Source organism: Cetorhinus maximus, chromosome 2 (genome assembly GCF_964194155.1).
Source record: "Cetorhinus maximus chromosome 2, sCetMax3.hap1.1, whole genome shotgun sequence".
NCBI classification, from domain to species: domain Eukaryota; kingdom Metazoa; phylum Chordata; class Chondrichthyes; order Lamniformes; family Cetorhinidae; genus Cetorhinus; species Cetorhinus maximus.
This window is the reverse complement of record NC_135880.1, coordinates 205,853,378-205,873,874: the sequence shown is the minus strand read 5'-3', so window position 1 is coordinate 205,873,874 and position 20,497 is coordinate 205,853,378. Positions and strand designations below refer to the sequence as shown.

Sequence of the window (20,497 nt, the reverse complement as noted above, 5' to 3'; positions counted from 1 at the left end):
AATATGTTTATATTACTAATAAAATTGGTATAATGAATGGGGTTTCATTGTTAAAAGATGGAGTTCAAAAAGGTTGTTGATACAATGAGAATTAACATTCAATGGGGCTGGTAGGTATAACTTCAGTAGTTTTTCAGGTGTACAGGGAGAGGCAGTGTAAGATCAAAAGGCAGCTGCAAGCCTCCAACTGGTCCAACTGGCTCCACAGTGGAAAGAACTTCAGTCTGAATTTGTAAGGTGAAAATGCTTTGTCTGGTGTTTGGTTAAGTCTATGGATTGTTGTTGCCTTAATGGAGATTAGTTTGGGAATTTGTTAAAAGTTATGATAGTAGTAATTTGTAGCCATGTGTACATATATTTTAACCTGTGCAAATTAACAAAATGTTTCCATTAATTAACATAAAGCCTCGAGAACTAGTGGTCTGATTTCTGAGTTTAGAGTCGCATCTCAAACATAACACTTAAAATTATTGGTTATGACAGTTGTTTCAAGTTCCCCTCTGGGATTTTTTAATTAACTCCGCTTTACCAACTGCATGGGTCATAACACGGACGCATTCCTCCGCGGCGGGTCCCACCACGACGGGGCCAGAATATCCCGGCCATAGGTTGAGTTTGCTACTGTTCAATAAATTTGGCTAACAGTTTCTAACCTAAACCATTGTCAGACCAGAGAAGCTGCTCATTTTCTGCCATCCAAGGTTGGGAAAACTGCATGGCTATCGACATAAATATAACACTGCAGCCAGACAGTCGTTAGTGCAATGAGTGAGCAGAGTGTGTGAGAAATATGTTAAGGCATTGTTCTCTCAGCTCTGAAAAATGGATTCAAAATAATTTTAGGTAGAAGTGAAGATCTCTATTGGCTGGCAGCAAGATAAAAATGGGTAAATGAAAGTGTTTGGCACTCTAATCCACTGGATCCTCTAATTCAGGATCGACTGCCACCAGTTTGGAAATCATACTACTGCAGTTGTTATTCTCCATTTATTGTGCTAATACTATCAGCACTTAAGCAATACTAGGAAGCATGGTGAGATACTCTCTGTTTCCATGTCAGTTAAGTTACCGTGTGCTCAAGGCTCAAGAAGAGGGTCATATTCAACAACTCTTATAGAGACCTAGTGTGTTTTTAGCTGCATGAAAAAGGGCTGACAACAGAATCTAATTTAAAGTTTGAAAACGTAAAATATAAGACAGATTTAGTTGTACTGCCACTGGTATGAAGCAAAAGCATTGCACAACCTTTAGGAAGTAGCCTCTCTCAAACCAGCACCAGCAGCATCGACACAGTGATGAAAATGTTTGTGCGGCACAATGACACGATCAGAAACCACAAGAATAAACAACACCTGAAACATAAACATTGCACTGGTGTAGAACTGGGGTCAGATTTCCCTCATACCAATTAGTGACAAGGCCAGTGCTAATATTCAAAATCTGCAGGATAATAGGGCTAAAGCCCATGTAAACTACCACGATCGTGTGCATCTTAGGCCACTGATTGCAACTTTACCTGATCTCATTTGGCGTTTCCTCTTCCTCATATTTATGCTTTTCTTTCCTGTACAGTGTGAACCACACGATAAGGAAAATTAACAATAGTCCAACTATAACTCCAATAACAGCACCAGCAATGATCCCAGGATCTCTCACATCTGGAAAGAAAATGAAGTAGGCAAATTAATATTGACATCATTGTCCAATTAAATTCATTTGAATGCGAGTATGTTCATGCTTGTTTCAATGTAAATATGGGTTTATATCGGCACTCGTCTTATAAAGAAATACTTTTTGATGAAATATGTTTTCCACTAACATCTTAAAATAAGCTTATTTCTGGCCTGTGCCCATTCTTAATGAACATTATAATTGCAAATTCAGGACTTTTCTTTTGTCACTTTGTCATACATGAACTATGATTCCCATTGTTAAGCAAACCGCACACATTGCATTTACATAAAAAGATCATTTTATATATATTTTTTAAAGTGGCACATACTGAATTTAAAAAGTGGTGACATGGTACAAATATCTTCATTTTCCCCATAAAGTATCATAAATGATTCTTTGCCACTATAAATTTCATTAGCCCAGAGTATGCAGTCAGTGCTGAAGCAATATGTTTGCTGTTGACCTTGACGAAAACTGCCCACAAAGATCTAGTGAGCTCTGGAGTGTGAATTTCACCTTTTTCAATGTTAATTTCATTCTGGGGCCAGCTATAGGGAAAACTCCAACATCCAGCAACAGTGATGTCATTAAGCAGACTAAGCAGCCAATCGTATTGAAGACTTCTCACGGAAAGCAAACTAGGAAGTAACATGCAGGTTTTGTCATTCACTGTTTATAATTTTATATAAAGCAAAATAAAGATTGGGACATATACTTGGGATTAACATAGATGCTGAAAAATCAAACTTTAAAGAGATAGTTTTTAATATTTAGAAGTGTTTGGAATTTTTATCAAGGAATAGAGAAATTTGACATTCCACAAATATAAAATTAGTTTTTCAAGACCAGAGAGGTTCTTCATAACAATGACTTACACTTCATTCAACAAGGTTTAACTTTTTCAAGGGACATTATAGTGAGAAGGAGAGTGGAAAAGATAGAAGTTCATTTCAATTCTGTGATTTCCAATTGATTTCCATCTACAAGGACTTTAAAAACAGAGGAGCAGGGAATCTTTGGCAGCAACTTCTGAATTTCCACTTTTAATGCCACACATGTGGACAGCAGAAGTTCCTCTTAATTTCACAGAGTAACAACGGTAAACCCTCAGAGTTTTGTTGTCATTACAACAGCAAAACTTGGGCAATTGTAGATAAATTGTTTTATTGCTGGATGCACACTTTTGGGTGCAATTCCCAAATTCTTTGATTTTGTTTATTCAGGTAGATGACTCACGCATAATTGTGACATTAATGAAGCAGCTTTCTTCTCCCGCCTCATTTCTGGCACTGCACTCGTATAGTCCAGCATTCTCGTAGCTCAAGTTCTTCAGCAAAAACATTTCAGGGGTTCTTGAATCTGAAGAAAAAGTACAGCTCATTAAATGGTGAATTCTGCACAGGGCATTTGACAAACAAACAATTCAGAGATTGTTTCAAAGAGTAAATTGCAGAAAATTAAACCTTTAAGAAGTTTGCAACTTTGTAAAACTCCAACCACTTGTTCTTTGCTTAATGGATTTTGGAGTATTTTCTCATTTTATCAGATATTTTCTCTGGACTATATTCCCATTCTGAACTCTTTATCTTTATGAGCTTTCTTTCTTCCTTTCTTTTTCATGTGTTTCTTTTATGTACATGTCATTTTCTGACCAATAAGGCAAGCAGACCACCTTTTCCCTGCTCTGTGTAAGTGCCACTGCATTATTAGACATTTGGAAGTGCTTGAATGTTCCAATATAAGATTCCATCCAAGTTCCCATCTCTGTCTCTGTTTGAAAGCACTTAGCCTTCACTCTATGCCTTCCTTACTGTCATAGCAGTGATCAGGAGCTCACTGCAAGGGAAAGTTTGGGTTTGACTCCCTGACCCATGTTCGGATCCTGTACTGTACAGTGTTTCACTGTCTGCCAGTACTGAATTTTGGACTGTGTGTAAGGAGTAGTCCAAGGAGAGAGAAAAGACATGCTTGGCTCTAAACCACATTGCTTGTACTGGTCTCAGGTGCTAAGGTGCCCATTATACAAAATATCACAACTCAATTATAAAATAAATAAGCCATATCCCTATTTACAATACCTTGAAAATTGTAGCAAATTTTAAGGTGTTACTTTAACTTCTAATATCATTCAAAAATAATGAAATTGTGGAAAATCAAGGGAACATGACACCAGAGGGAGAGTATCTTCACTGCGGTGCTGTAACATATTTTAGCTATTTCAGCGACAATACTGTTGTTCATGTACATTTTTATCAAACAAAAAGCAAAGAAGACTAAGGCTGCTGGAAATCTGAGTCAAAGCAAAAGAAAATGTTAGAAACACTCAGCAGGCTAGCCAGCACAGGTGGAGAGAACAGATTCAATGGCAATACGATTGCAGCTGTCTGCCTCAGGGAGATCTGCAAGCGTGCACTCGCGCACAAGCATGCACTCGCGTGCACGCGCAAAGTTCGCACTCACCCCGCTCACTCTCCTCCCCTCCGCCCGCACAGGCAGCGTTGAGCGCTGCTGCTCGCGTTTCACGCTGGGCAGGCCTTAATTGTGAAATTAACCAATATGAAATCGCCTTCCAGCCCCGATCGTGGGCGGTGATCGGCTTCCCGACCACCCCCACCGAGCCCGCCTGACAAGGGCTAAACTCTGCCCATTAATTCACCTGTTCCTGTAACAGATGCTGGCTGACCTGTGGAATGTTTCAAGTATTTGCTTTAGCCAATACAATCTGATTTGAAATCTTTTATCCTAAACAGAAATGAGTAGCAACCTGATTTAGAAAGCGTGTCCAATGTGTGTAAGGAAGACAATCTAGTCATTGTAAAATTTATTCACTAACCTTTGTGTATGGTCGGATGAAATTTGGCTTGGTGTCCTTCTGTATCCAAAACATGGTTCCACCTATACAAGATGGGTTGGGTTCCGTCCTCTGATTTACAATTAAGTTTTATATCATTTCCTTGCAGTAATTGTCCTTGTGTCCAGCACTTAGGCTTGGAAGGTTTGACTGAAGTTGAACAGAGATATTTTGATTAAGGTCACATATTTTAATCAGTATATAACATTTTATAACAGGCATTATTAATTTTCTCCATTATAGATTGTTACAATACATACTAGATAAAGGATTGGAATTCAGCTATATAAGTACGTGCATGCATTTCTGTGTACCCTATGGTTTGTGTGACTGCCAATAAACTCCTATTTGTCCATCACATATGTCTTCCAAATGGGTATAAGCTGTGTTTCCCAGAGGAGCATAAGAGATGTTTGACAGCAGAAGAACATTGATAATAAGTAAGCCGTATTTCAAAGCACAATAGCTTGTTACATTTGTTTTGTGGGATCTATCACAGCATATTGTGTTCAGTCACAACTATTCCTTCACTTAACCAGGCACACATACAACAGGCAGAATACCATGAGATCAAAATCAAGCTACATATTAACCAACCTCACACCCTTCTAATTTTGTTCTTTCCTAAGATATTTTATTTACTCTTCTCTTAAAAAACCCCTGCATAAAGTAAATTCTACTAACCTCTATTTTTGTTCATTGGATGATTAGTTGAAATTAATGCCTTCTACTTAGTGACCCACCAACCTGTAGAAATAGCTTTTCTTGACTGAACAACCTTATCAAAACTCCTTACAATTTTTGAATACCTCTCTTGAATCTCCCGTTAATCTTCTTTTGTTCTAACTAAAAGAGCCCGACTTTTTCTAGCCTCTCCTCATAAGTGAAGTGTCACATGAGGGAGCAGAAGAGAAGGTGCTTTCTTTCAATTATTCCATGTAGTTCTTCTGAACACACAGCAGGTGGCACTCCAGGTAAATAAACTGTGTTCACGCAAATAAACAATCTCTTGTGAAACCAGAATCCGCCACCAGCCTACTTTCAATTGCTTTTTAAGTAAATCAAATCCATGACAAGACCTGTAGCTGAACTCAGACTTGCAGTCTCTGTTCTGAAGTTGTGACTTTGATTTGTGATTTGTTATCTCTGTGGTTGAGGAAAATCTGCTTCTAATATATTTAAAGGAAAGAGATTGGTTTGCGCAGTGTCTTTCATGAACTCAAGGCGTCCCAAAGCACTCAAGTACGATTTACTTATAGTCACTGTTGTAAATGTAGGAAGTGTGGCAGCCGATTTCTACACAGCAAGGTACAAACAGCAATGAAAAGGCCAGTCTTATTCAAAAGTTGTTTAGTAATACTGAGATAAAATTATAGTTGTCAATATAACACTACACATATAAATATATGATATATATATATAGATAAACAAAATCTATAAACCAGTATCTAAACATATATCAATGTTCTTCACATTTCATCTGTCTCACCCACACAAAAAAGAAAACCTGTCTGAACCACAACTAACCTAAGAAAGGCACAATAGTTGCACTCAGTGGCCTTAAACAAAGAAAAAGTTAGTCTGCACATAGTTACACGAGAATAATATATTGTTCCTTACAGAGTATCATTCTTCTGTCCTTGTAAAACAGGACATTCTCTGACCTACTATGACCTACACAATCTAACTTAAAGATACTTTGTAATGAATTCTCTACCTCGGGGAGTTGTGGATGCTCAGTTATTTTGTATGTTCAAGAGTGAGATCAATAGATTGTTGGACACTAAGGGAATCAAGGGATATGGGGATAGTGTGGGAAAGTGGAATTCAGTTAGAAGATCAGCCATGATCTTATTAAATGGCAGAGTGAACTCGAGGGGCCGTATAGCTACTGCTCCTACTTTTATGTTCTTATTGACGTATAGAATGCCTAGAGGCTCTGATCCATAGAAAGTCCCCCTTATCCAGTAATTATTAATGAGCAGCCACTGACAATATGTCGCCAGTGACATGTCCTATCAGTTCCCAAGGATTACTCAATGATGTTCTTCTAACAATAAGTAACACTTGACGATACATGAACATGAATCCAATACGAATTCAAATTTAAAATGATAGCAGATCTCTGAAAGCATTGCTCATGAAGAATACCCTGTTTCATAACAACAGGGATATGATCAACAAAATGTTACAGTATATGTGTTACAGAAAGCAAGTGTAAAACTGACAGGAAGTGTGCACCATATGCAAGACTTTTAACATAACTCATCAAACTCCAGTGCCATTGTGCACAAGAAATGAAGACCGAGAGTAGGCTTTGGATAAAGTGAAGCTTTAGGGTGGGGATAATTGGACCAGGGCATAAACATATAATTCATGCTCCATTCTAAAGACATATATGCTGCCCTTATTTTCAATTACACTGTGATGTTTTATTCTTGCTACTTAATTGTCAAACCTTGTGGCAATTTGGAAACAGCAGTAGAGTTGATTGGAGCCTAGCATGTACAGGATGAGGAGCTGTAAAGAGTCAACACTGAAACACTGGTGTCATCATTGGGAGAGTTTAACAACAATGTAACAAGCTCACACATGTGGTTTTCATTATATATGGGAAGTAAGATTTTAAAGACAGAAAAGTGTAAAGCATTTTTATTAGGGGCAAATCTTCAAAAATCTTTTGAAAAGTGAATTCATTCGATACAGCCTACTGCACTAACATAAATCAGAACAAAAACCATATTGGTTAAGAATGTCTGCCTGATCTTTGTCATGTATCTTGACATTACTATTACACCTTTTCAAAACTAAGCCCACAAGAGGCTTTAATTATTGTACAAAGCAACTCAATATTAAAATTAACAATTTTCCAGACACCTACCCAAAACGACAAGATTAATAGCAGTCTTCAAGTCATACTGTCCTTCATTTTTCACTTTGCATGTGTACAGTCCTGAGTCTGTTGAACGCAGTGACGATATTTTAATGGAAGCATCCCCCATCAGGTAATTTGCTGCAAAGGAGATTCGTCCTCTCAGCTTTGCACTTACATTCTCATACACTGAACCCAAAGAATAAGTGATCACCTATGAATCAAACAGAATAGAATTAGATCAATCTCTAACCGCATCATTGCAACTAATTTTAAAACAAAAGATGAGCCCCTGATGTTTGTGCTCAAGATTTATGCTAGAAGTTTTGGCTCTGCCTTAGATATTATTTAGGGTACAGTAGTACTGGTCATTCCAGTAAGTGGTCCGAGTGTTTTACATTTAACTATCTGCCTTTAATTTTAAAGGATGTAACCTTTTGCAATTTGATCATACTCCTCCATCTGTGTTTCTCCAAAGACACACTGAGAATAGACCAGAGCAAAGGAAATGAAAAGACTAGATTTTTTATGATTTTACTGGGTGGTCAGCCATTCATAAACTGCCAACTATCAAGGATTTGTGTTGGTCAATGTATCTCTATATCTTTTGAAGCTTAAGCATCTTCACTGTATGATGTTCATACTTCTCTAGACAAATGTCAGGGACACTGTTAGACAGAATAACACTAATAGTTCTGCACCCAATAGACACTAGTATGTTAAACTACCTCTTATGACCTACAGATGCATATTAGATCATTGCAACTAATGGTGTATATTAATGTTTTCAGCATACCAGTCCATAATGCATGTTCTCTGCAGCTTGTTATATTCCAGAAAGCTAGGTGGTCAAGCATAGAACTGGAGCAAATCTTTACACACTTTCATAAGCAGTTATTTACAGAGATACAAATTACAAGCATGCACTTTCTAAGCCAACCACCACAGCTTCTGTCCATGTCTATTTATAGGGGAACAAGTGAATCCCAGTTAATGCCCACCACAGGCATGCAATTAAATACGATTAATATACAATTAACATAGCTAAGTGACACAGCCAACTGTATTTAACTCTTTCCATTCAGATCAGCAAGAAATAATACGATGATAATCCATACTAAAAAACAATGCTTTATTTTTGTCTTGTGCCCAGATCTTTGTATGGCTGTTCAACTTTCCTCCTGTTTTTCAAAGTGGTCCCTCACAGAGAGATCGTGAGTTACACTGCAACACAACTGAAAAACAGTAATGACAGCATTGTCCAAACCCACAACCTCTACCACCTAGAAGGGCAAGGGCAGCAGGTGCATGGGAACACCACCACCTGCAAGTTCCCCTCCAAGCCACACACCACCCTGACTTGGAACTATATCGCCGTTCCTTCACTGTCGCTGGGTCAAAATCCCAGAACTCCCTCCCAAACAGCACTGTAGATGTACCCCCACCACATGGATTGCAACAGTTCAAGGGGGCAGCTCACCACCACCTTCTCAAGGGTAATTAGGGATGGGCAACAAAATTGCTGGCTGACCCAGCGATGCCCACGTCCCGTGAAACAATAAACAAAAATGAAGTCATATTAAACAGCATCAACTGACAAGAATGATCGGATAGGTTAAAAAATATTATCCTGGCAGCGATTCTTGCTGAACGAGAAAGTAAATTCAACACATCAGATTCAATGCAGTTTTTGGTATCCAACATTTAAAAATAGCAGCCAAAGGCAAACGGACAGTTCTCTCACCATCAATAGCCCTTAGTAATAAAAACTTGCTAAATTCCTTTGTTGTGAGTAGCAGCAGAGTGTATTATCCTTTTCAAATGTCTTTCAAGGACTATTGCTGAATTTGTTGGCAAGCTTCTGCCAGGATCTGTTGGGGAATGGTGTCAAGCGGAAGTGTGAAAGGAGGGAAGCAGTGAAATGGGTATAATTCTGTTCACCTGAAACTGCCACCAGCATATAAAGAAAAGCATTTGGAGTGCTGCAAATAGAGCCAAAAATATAATAAAAAATGCAAAAAGATTTATGCAATGGCAAAAATAACACAAAAGCAGCGGAAAAAACAGGAAAAAGGAAATAATTTTCTCAGCGACTGTATTGGACCACGACTGGAGAGGTTGCAGTGTTGATGAAAGAAGATGGAAGAATTGGTCAACGTCCCAGTGAAGCCGCACTAAAGAGATGCTCAGGGCAGAAAGGCCACCTGAGGTCAAAAAGCTAAACTTTTTCAAGGGAAGTGTCACCAAGCATTTTCCCTGAAGTGGATGACAAGTGATATCCTGCTGAGTGCACAAGACGAGGAACAAGTAGTTCAGTTTCCTTTGTCATTTTTTGCCCTATGCTGTCACCAATGCAAAATATCAAGGTCCGGAGTTTCCACTCGGCAATGTGGGATTTTCAGTGCAATTTGGCCAAAATTAGCTTCGCCGATGCAAAAAGCTCACCACGTTTTAAATATAATTTATGTTCGGTGCAACTCGAGTTTCCGCCACCTGTTGCGCTGGTTTTAAAAATATCGCACCAGAAGCAGCAGGCTCCCCCCACACATTTAACCATAATTGATCAGCATTGGGAGTTTCTGCTAACTACACTTGTTTGTGGGCCTTCAGGGTAGCTTTAAAAATCAATCTAGTTCTTTTGGGTGCAAGAGCCCTAAAGTGCGTTTCAAAGCTTCTGTTCAGGCACTGACTCGCACCCCAGTACAACTAGAAAATCATTTCACATATTTTTAAAAGCATATTTGAGTAATTTAAAATGGATTCCTCAGAGGTGGTGGATTGACACTGTGGCCCAGGTTTTCACCATAATGGAGGGGTGAAAATAGTGGAAATGTCCAAAAATCGAAAATCCTGTCCCCAGTCACAACACTTCCCATGTTCGTGGGGGTGGGATTAGGCCAGTGTGCATTTTGAGCATGCGCAGTTTATAGAGGCAGCTGGCCACTTAAATCATCAGCTGCCTCCACTGAAGTGGGATTTTGGTTGGCCAGAAGTGTGAACCTCAATGTGTGCAGATTAGACAAGGTAAGAGCTGGTCTGAACTTGGTGGATTTGTTTGGATAGCCAGGGTGCCCCTTTGGAGAGGTAAGGTACTCCCTTTGGATCTGGTCCCAGGGCAACTTTGGGGGAGGTCAAGTGTCCTTTTGAAGTGTAAAAAGCAGGAATAAATGTGTGTAGAAATGTATAATCTCATTACTGTCAAGCTCATTGGAACTGTCAACATCGACTGTCCAAACTGTCAGAAGCACCTGTCAAAGGGACCTGTCTAAGGGAGCTGTCTAAGGGAGCTGTCTAAGGGAGCTGTCTAAGGGAACTGTCAAGCTGTAAAGGCATTTAAAAGCCCACCCTTCAACCTTTGAACAAAATATCTGTAGTGTTAAAAAAAATGGTTGTTTAATATTTCACCCTGTCTGTTGACATAAGTCTGAGGGTTTCCGTTACTTGATTAGTGCTGCATGACTGATTTCACAACCATCCATTAGGGTGCCTGCCATTTACCAGTTTGATTGACAGCTACAAGTGGTTATAGACTCTTTGATGTGGGACTTTGAATTCCAATATTTGTTATAAGGGATTGTGCATTTGAATGAAATGTTGGTTGTTATAAGGCTTTACGTAGTTGAAGAAATGTAAATGTGGTAAATGGGTTTTTATCAATGAGAGTTTTCTTTCAATATAGTGAAGTCTGCAATAGACACTTAGAACTTTATTTTATCTCATCTCTGCATGGGTCCTGAGATCTGCAAATTGGTGGATATTAGGTGAGTTGGTATGGTAGCTGTAAAAGAATAAGAGTGGTGGGTAGGGGGCATGGGTTGGCATGAGTTGGCACTGTTGGCATATAAGGGGCTAGAATGGGCCAAATGAGTGGATGGAGGGGCATAGGAGCTATAAAGTATATGCCAGCATCACCAGGTAATGCTTTATAATGTCATCTTTTTAAAACATCTAGCTTTAAAAAATTTTCCTTCATGTATCTAGAAGTAGTAACTCTATGATGTTTGATTAAAACAGATGAGTAGGTTTATCACAAATCATAAGCCTTCTTAATCACTGTCCACATATTGGCATTGGGGCTAGAAAGGGCTATGGGGGTGGATGGAGGGGCATGTTTGGCATAAGGGCTATAAAGGGCCATGGGGTTGAGTGAGGGGAATAGCAAGGAGGGTATGAGGGGCCATGGGGAGGGGGTGGGACATGGCATGAGATGGCATGGATTAGCAAGAATGGGTTATGGGAATGCAGAATGTGGGGGAGTGGGGGATGTGAGGATTAAGGGCTGGAGGGATGTTTTATATTTTAATCATTGTTTTTTATTTTTGGACAGAGTTCCAGAATCCCGAGGCAGGCATTCCGCCCAGCCTGCCTCCACACCCGGCACCCTTCTCACTCCTTCCCAGGTTGTCCACCCAACTCCTGTTCTAGCCTGCACCCACCCTCCTCCCCGGACTGAAAATCTAATGTCCGGGCAGCCATTTTTAAAAGTTAGGTTCACATAGCCTGGAATTCTCCCATCTCTGCTCCCTCAAACCAGGAGCAAAATTGGGGCCAGTGATTAAGAAGGCGCTTATGATTTGTGATAAACCTGATCATCCGTTTTAATCAAACATCATAGAGTTATTACTTCTAGATACATGAATGAAATTTTTTTAAAGCTAGATGGTTTAAATAGATGACATTGTAAAGCATTACCTGATGGTGCTGGCTCATGTCAGACTTGGCGTTCAGTGAAATGCAAATGAGTTTGAGTGAAAACAAAAACCTTTCAAAACGGGTGCAACTTTGGGCACAATGTGTGCTGGAATCCGCAACTGCACTGAAAACAGAAACTCTACCCCCTCCCCCCTACTCCCACCCCCACCCTGCCACCCATTCATTGGCATAGGCTGTATAAAACATTCCTTCCTGTTGAAGTGGCAAAGCTAAGTAACTTGATTACACAGAGATAAAAACAAAAAACGGCGGATGCTGGAAATCCAAAACAAAAAATAAAAAATACCTGGAAAAACTCAGCAGGTCTGGCAGCATCGGCAGAGAAGAGTACAGTTGACGATTTGAGTCCTCGTGACCCTTCAACAGAACTAAGTAAAAATAGGAGAGGGGTGAAATATAAGCTTGTTTAAGGGGGTGGGGGGGGGGGGTGGGCTGCAAGCAAGGGACAAGCAAGCAGTGATAGGAGGAGATAACCAAAAGATGTCACAGACAAAAGAACAAAGAGGTGTTGAAGGTGGTGATATTATCTAAAAGAATGTGTTAATTAAGAGGACAAGCAAGGTACAGATAGCTCTAGTGGGGGTGGGGTGAAATAAGACTAAAAGGGCATAAAAGGTATAGATTTAAAAATAATGGAAAGAGGTGGGAAAAAAAAATCTATATAAATTATTGGAAAAAACAAAAAGGAGGGGGAAGAAATGGAAAGGGGGTGGGGATGGAGGCGGGAGTTCAGGATCTAAAATTGTTGAACTCAATATTCAGTCCGGAAGGCTGTAAAGTACCTAGTCAGAAGATGAGGTGCTGTTCCTCCAGTTTGCGTTGAGCTTCACTGGAACAATGCAGCAAGCCAAGGACAGACATGTGGGCAAGAGAGTAGGGCGGAGTGTTAAAATGGCAAGCGACAGGGAGGTCTGGGTGATGCTTGCGGACAGACCGAAGGTGCTGGGTGATGCTTGCGGACAGACCGAAGGTGCACTTCCTTCAACATAGTCTACTGCATTCGTTGCTCCCAATGCAGTTTCCTCTACATTGGAAAGACCAAACGCAGACTGGGTGACCGCTTTGCAGAACACCTTCGGTCTATCCACAAGCATCACCCAGACCTCCCTGTCGCTTGCCATTTTAACACTCCAACCTGCTCTCTTGCCCATATGTCTGTCCTTGGCTTGCTGCATTGTTCCAGTGAAGCTCAACGCAAACTGGAGGAACAGCACCTCATCTTCTGACTAGGCACTTTACAGCCTTCCGGACTGAATATTGAGTTCAACAATTTTAGATCCTGAACTCCTGCCTCCATCCCCACCCCCTTTCCATTTCTTCCCCCTCCTTTTTGTTTTTTCCAATAATTTATATAGATTTTTTTTTCCCCCCACCTATTTCCATTATTTTTAGATCTATGCCTTTTAATGCCCTTTTAGTCTTATTTCACCCCACCCCCCACTAGAGCTATCTGTACCTTGCTTGTCCTCTTAATTAGCACATTCTTTTAGATAATATCACCACCTTCAACACCTCTTTGTTCTTTTGTCTGTGATATCTTTTGGTTATCTCCTCCTATCACTGCTTGCTTGTCCCAACAACCACCCCACCCCTCCCCCCCTTCTCCCCTCCCCCCCCCTCTTAAACCAGCTTATATTTCACCCCTCTCCTATTTTTACTTAGTTCTGTTGAAGGGTCATGAGGACTCGAAACGTCGACTGTGCTCTCCTCCGCCGATGCTGCCAGACCTGCTGAGTTTTTCCAGGTATTTTTTATTTTTTGTTTTTAACTTGATTACACATCTGCTCAAGTTTCTTAACTGTCGGTCGTCTTCAAGTCAAAATGCTGCGAGTCAGAATGTGCCGAGTTTGCTGCTTTGGCAGAATTATCCAAAATGCCTAATGCCAAACATTCTGAAGTAGATGACAAGCAATGTCTTACTGGATAGACAAAATGAAGAATAGCAGTTCAACTTCTGAAAATTGACCACAATGTCTGTGCTTAGATATTGAGCAATATCTCTTAAAATGGATCATAAAATGTGTGGGTTTTGTATGTAGTAGCAGCAGTGATTGCTGCTGGAGGATCACAGGGAATTTTGTGTTGCTCATACTAATATTTCCTCACCACTGAACCTAGCAGGAAAAGAGTATTGCTCAGAAAATTTTTGAAGCTATAATGTGGTCGTTTCAAAAAACAAAATCCCACAAACTCAAAAGATGTAACTGCTTACACAGTGAGCAATTGTTTCAGTATCTGCTAAGTCATTCACCAGAACATTTTCATGTGGTAACAAATTATTTCTTTCGGTTCCCTTTATTTCTTTCCAGAGTAGTTGTAGTAACGCCCATAAAGCAAACACAGTATTGACGATGGTATTCCTGCCACTGTTCCATCCAGAAGACAGAAAGAAAGATATATATATGTCAACCTGGCTACCTTATAAAATTATTATTTTATTTTTAAAATGGACAAAGGTTTTGTCCTGACATGCCTTACTAGCCATGACTCACACCAGAGGAATTTCTAGCCTTCAGAAACCAGCAGGGAACTTGTTACCTTTAAAGAGATGCTACTACCTCCTAAGACTTCAGAAAATCAAATTCCAAAAAAATGGATAACACTCTTTACATTTCTAAGGCAGAGCTGTGACCAACGTAGATGGTATGCCTGCAAGGACAAAAAAGGAACCCTGACTCCTCTATTAAACCTCGAGATTCCAGACATGGAAAAATACATCCTTTGTCCAAAACACCAGAGAAGAAGTGGTAGGTATGTCACACGACCTCCCCCAAGCTGAAAGAAGTTGTAATATTCCCATATGGAACTGAATCCAGGCAGTCTACCATTTCACCACCTATCAGGTAGCAGCAGAGAGAGCTCGGTCCAGGTAAGTTGCCTGGCCCTAAACTATACTGTGAGCTACTGGAACATTGGCAGTCCTGTGTCTGGGCCTATAAGACTAATTCATCTTTACTGCCCTCTTCCATCAGGGAAGTCCTTGCTTCTGGAAAGATGGATCACCCTGCAACAGTTTCAGCCTGCTAACCTCTGGAAGAATATGCCATTGGAATTTTGATTCTGGATTTTGAACATAAGTGAAACATTAACTCTTATTTTTATCATGGTCTTGCCCCATACCCCTTTCTTTCCTTTATCCCTCTTTAATTGTATGAATGCAAAAGGAGGGGACATTGCAAAACCCCTTCCTGCATTTTGTGTGTGTGTGGAATAAACCAACCCTCATATTTTAATAACAAAAAACTACTGCGGATGCTGGAAATCCAAATCAAAAACAGAATTACCTGGAAAAACTCAGCAGGTCTGGCAGCATCGGTAGAGAAGAAGAGTCGACGTTTCGGGTCCACATGACCCTTCAACAGAACTGAAGTATAGTTAGGAGAGGGGTGAAAGATAAGCTGGTTTAAGGTGGGGGGCAGGGGGAGAGAAGTTGAGGGTGGGGTTGTTGTAGGGACAAGCAAGCAGTGATAGGAGCAGATAATCAAAATATGTCACAGACAAAAGGATCAAAGAGGTGTTGAAGGTGGTGATATTATCTAAGAAAAGTGCTAATTAAGAATGGATGGCAGGACACTCAAGGTACAGCTCTAGTGGGGGTGGGGTGGAAAGACTGACAAGGTATTAGTTGTAGATTTAAAAATAATGGAAATAGGTGGGAAAAGAAAAATCTATATAAATTATTGAAAAAAAAACAAAAGGGAGGGGGAGGAAACGGGGTGGGGATGGGGGGGAGGGGGAGTTTAAGATCTAAAGTTGTTGAATTCAATATTCAGCCCGGAAGGCTGTAAAGTGCCTAGTTGGAAGATGAGGTGCTGTTCCTCCAGTTTGCGTTGGGCTTCACTGGAACAATGCAGCAAGCCAAGGACAGACATGTGGGCAAGAGAGCAGGGTGGAGTATTAAAATGGCAAGCGACAGGGAGGTTTGGGTCTTTCTTGCGGACAGACCACAGGTGTTCTGCAAAGCGGTCACCCAGTTTGCGTTTGGTCTCTCCAATGTAGAGGAGACCGCATTGGGAGCAACGAATGCAGTAGACTAAGTTAGGGGAAATGCAAGTGAAATGCTGCTTCACTTGAAAGGAGTGTTTGGGCCCTTGGACGGTGAGGAGAGAGGAAGTGAAGGGGCAGGTGTTGCATCTTCTGCGTGGGCATGGGGAGGTGCCATAGGTGGGGGTTGAGGAATAGGGGGTGATGGAGGAGTGGACCAGGGTGTCACGGAGGGAACGATCCCTACGGAATGCCACCAGGGGGGGTGAAGGGAAGATGTGTTTGGTGGTGGCATCATGCTGGAGTTGGCGGAAATGGCGGAGGATGATCCTTTGAATGTGGAGGCTGGTGGGGTGATAAGTGAGGACAAGGGGGACCCTATCATGTTTCTGGGAGGGAGGAGAAGGCGTGAGGGTGGATGCGCGGGAGATGGGCCGGACATGGTTGAGGGCCCTGTCAACGACCGTGGGTGGAAAACCTCGGTTAAGGAAGAAGGAGGACATGTCAGAGGAACTGTTTTTGAAGGTAGCGTCATCAGAACAGATGCAACGGAGGCGAAGGAACTTAGAGAATGGGATGGAGTCCTTACAGGAAGCGGGGTGTGAGGAGCTGTAGTCGAGGTAGCTGTGGGAGTCGGTAGGCTTGTAATGGATATTGGTGGACAGTCTATCATCAGAAAGTGAGACAGAGAGGTCAAGGAAGGGAAGGGAAGTGTCAGAGATGGACCATGTGAAAATGATGGAAGGGTGGAGATTGGAAGCAAAATTAATAAATTTTTCCAGGTCCAGACGAGAGCATGAAGCAGCACCGAAGTAATCATCGATGTACCGGAGAAAGAGTTGTGGGAGGGGGCCGGAGTAGGACTGGAACAAGGAATGTTCCACATACCCCATAAAGAGACAGGCATAGCTGGGGCCCATGCGGGTACCCATAGCCACACTTTTTATTTGGAGGAAGTGAGAGGAGTTAAAGGAGAAATTGTTCAGTGTGAGAACAAGTTCAGCCAGACGGAGGAGAGTAGTGGTGGATGGGGATTGTTCGGGCCTCTGTTCAAGGAAGAATCTAAGGGCCCTCAGACCATCCTGGTGGGGGATGGAGGTGTAGAGGGATTGGACATCCATGGTGAAGAGGAAGCGGTTGGGGCCAGGGAACTGGAAATTGTTGATGTGACGTAAGGTGTCAGAGGAATCATGGATGTAGGTGGGAAGGGACTGGACAAGGGGAGAGAGAAGGGAGTCAAGATAACGAGAAACGAGTTCCGTGGGGCAGGATCATCTTTTACCTTATCTCGAGTTTGCTGTGGGGTTATTAATAAAGCAATTGGATGACTCCAAACTGAAGGGTTGGGGAAACTATGGCATCATTTATAAAGGAGGAAATCAGAAATCAAAAACACCTGTCTGTTTACAAATGGGTAGTGAGAGGAAAAATCAGGGCTGTTAAATTTATCCCCCTCCTGTACGTAACACTGTGTTATTCTACATTGGTATAAAAAACTGCCATGCTCCACAATCTGCCCAGTTGAACATCGGGCATTGCATGGCAATAAAACAGAGGGGGAAAAAGTGAGGAAATAAGCAAAAGGACACTGTGGTCCCCTGATGAGAGCTAGGATAACTGAACCTGTATTAAAGCCACCTCTGAAAGAGAGTCACATGGACTTGAAATGTCAACTCTGTTTCTCTCTCCACAGATGTTGCTAGCTTTTCTAGCACTTGCTGTTTTTATTTCAGACTTCCAGCATCCACAGTATTTTGCTTTATATTGCTGTATTATTAAGGCCCAGTGACTCTAAACAAAGCATTAGGGTAGCTTTAAATTCTGCTGAATCCAACCATTTTGTTCACTTTAGTTCTTCAATCAGGAACGCCATAGCAGCAGGGCTTGCCCGATAAGCATCACTCTAGTGCAACAACATTTTTCCAGCCTTATTTTATTTCCATCCTGCTCCCTGTTTCTGCTTACTGATGTACTCAGTGAAATCAGTTTGAACATGCAGTTTAAAGCAATTTACAGTGTATCATTTGAAAGCACACAACAGTGAAACACCAAACGTTTGTCAGTACCAGTGAATATCCTCACTTAGATTGTCATATAAATAAATGTTTATTTAAATTTAGATTAGGTTAAATTTAAGTTATTTTAAATTTTTAAAAATCGCACTCTTTCCGATGGAGACTATAGATTTGATTGAAAGAAGAATGAATGATAAAGAAATGCTTTGTTGCACATTTACCAAGTCTTTCAGTTATCCTACGTCAGTGATAAGCCTTAATATCCTTTTTGAGTCAGTGGCAAAAAGTTAGTAGCACTGTATGAACATAACACAGTTTCTTGGCCTTGCAATCGTACTTTGGGACATGGAACACTTGCTTTGGCCAATCAGCCATGATCTTATTGAATGGCGGAGCAAGTTCAAAGGGCTGAATGCCTTATTATTGCTACAATTTCTTATAATTTTATGTTCTAACATCTCCCTTAAATTGAAGAGGATAGAAACTCCATACCAATAAGCTAAGTGTTCTCATGCAATTATCCCACAACATAACTTTTGATCAAAGATAAAAGCTGTTTTGGTTAATTGAGAAGTTATCATTTTAAAATTCTATTTCTGGTTAAAGGCTATAATTTATAATTAATAGGCCATTGGCACTCACTTAACTACTTTGAAAAAGTAGTTCATCAAATAATCCTTGGTTAATTTGCAAAAAGTTTAAAGAATTCAATGTTTGCGTAAACATTTAAAACTTGTTCACTTTAACAGGTGCAAACTAACATTTAAATATTAATTATTCTTTCTAGGTTGAACCAAATAATTCAATTTACAAAAAAAAAAGTCCAGCGGTGATAGGTTACCATTTGCACAAGAATCCAAAAATCACACAAAGTGAAGTCAGGTCTGTGAGGAAAGGGTTAATGGACTGGCTATGAGTTCAGAGCAGTGTTTGTTATGTGGAAATCAGATGGGTACGATGCTTGCTAATTAGATCGATGCTTGTTAATTGCAGAATTACTGCTGAATTGAATGGGACAACATACATGGAAATAGAACAATTAATGGCAGCAAACTGTTTAAAAGCCAAACAGGTAATCACAGTGGGACAGGAAGAAGTCCTTATATGGCTAAGCCAATGGAAGACATCTTGGGAATACACTAACCAACCAACAGCCAATCATGTACTTAATTAACAAATCTGCACCCAGAAGAGGATTATGCATAAGCTCTTTCAAAAACTGTATTCTATATATAACAGGGTGATGAACTTTTAGGGAACAAAATAAGGGGCACTTTGGCATGGGGTACCTTACCAATGGCAGGGGGGCGGGGGGTTGCGAGTACCGTCCAGACTGTGGGGGAGGGTGGTTGTGCCCAAAGTGTGGGAGTGGGTGGAAGGCTGATCAGACTGGGGGGGAAGTGGGAGGCGTGGTGCTGTCCTGACTGTGGGAGCGGGCCACCTGGAACAAAGTATAGTTTGCGTGTGCACCCTGGTATGTAAGCCGCTCAAAAAGTCCCATACATGAGCACAAGAAGGAAGAGGGAAGATAAATAGCAATGGAAAATGCTCCATAAAGAAGGCAGAAGATATGTGTCGAAGGGAAGAGTGAACCAAATAGGAAGATTTCACTCAATGATCACTCCTAAGTGACATAGCCATCTCAGATTGACCACCTGCGGGGTAACTGTATGATTTACTGGAAACTATTTGACAGAAAAAAAGAGAAATGCTATTGAAACTTTTCATCTTGTACTCATCAGGACAGATGCAAGAATACCAAATTTCAAAGGGAGGAACAATTTATACTGCATTAGAAAAGGGTACTGATTGGTTAGCAAGTGGAATCTGATTGGTCAAGGCAACGCCATAGAGAATACACCAGGGAACTATTGTCCCACATGTCCTGATGAGTGCAAGATGAAAAACTTCGACAGCACGTCTCTTTTTTCAGCAATACTCAAGTTCCGTACTACCAAATGACTATTAAAAACTGTTTTGTTTAAAATTCTCAATAAAGTATGGAGATTGTGTCAATTGTAATTCTCAGTCTCTGAACTTAAGAGGTCACAGATCAGATCAAATCAGAAAGTTATTTTTTTAGTTAATGGATAACTTTATTTATTAAAATAGCACCAGCAGCCAATGGAAGGAACTGCAGCTACAGCTGGTAATAAAATGGTTTCATTACCAAACTTCAATGTTCTACTTATAGCAATTCAAGGTAATTCATAAATATTACGAGCAGCAGGATATCAGCACTCCATGGTGAGTGAAAAGGGAAATAGAATTAAAAAACAAGTAAGTGGGGCAAGAGGGATGAAGACAGTAGAAGTAGGCAGGTGAAAAGCCCCAGGGTTCTGGCTCTGTGATAGGAACCCAGGAGACTGAGTACAGACCCACAAAAAT

General features: G+C 40.7%; 1 protein-coding gene across 2 annotated transcripts in view; it reads right to left on the bottom strand.

Moving 5' to 3' along the window:
• clmpa (CXADR like membrane protein a) overlaps positions 1–20,497 on the bottom strand; it is a 134,707-nt gene that overhangs the window by 4,927 nt on the left and 109,283 nt on the right. For both annotated transcript variants that reach the window (XM_078531866.1, XM_078531858.1), the window contains exons 3-6: positions 7,407–7,611; positions 4,508–4,675; positions 2,911–3,033; positions 1,517–1,658 (exon numbers count right to left, since the gene is read on the bottom strand). In XM_078531866.1, coding sequence (XP_078387992.1) covers positions 1,517–1,658; positions 2,911–3,033; positions 4,508–4,675; positions 7,407–7,611 — 638 coding nt within the window. The remainder of the gene's footprint in view (positions 1–1,516; positions 1,659–2,910; positions 3,034–4,507; positions 4,676–7,406; positions 7,612–20,497) is intronic.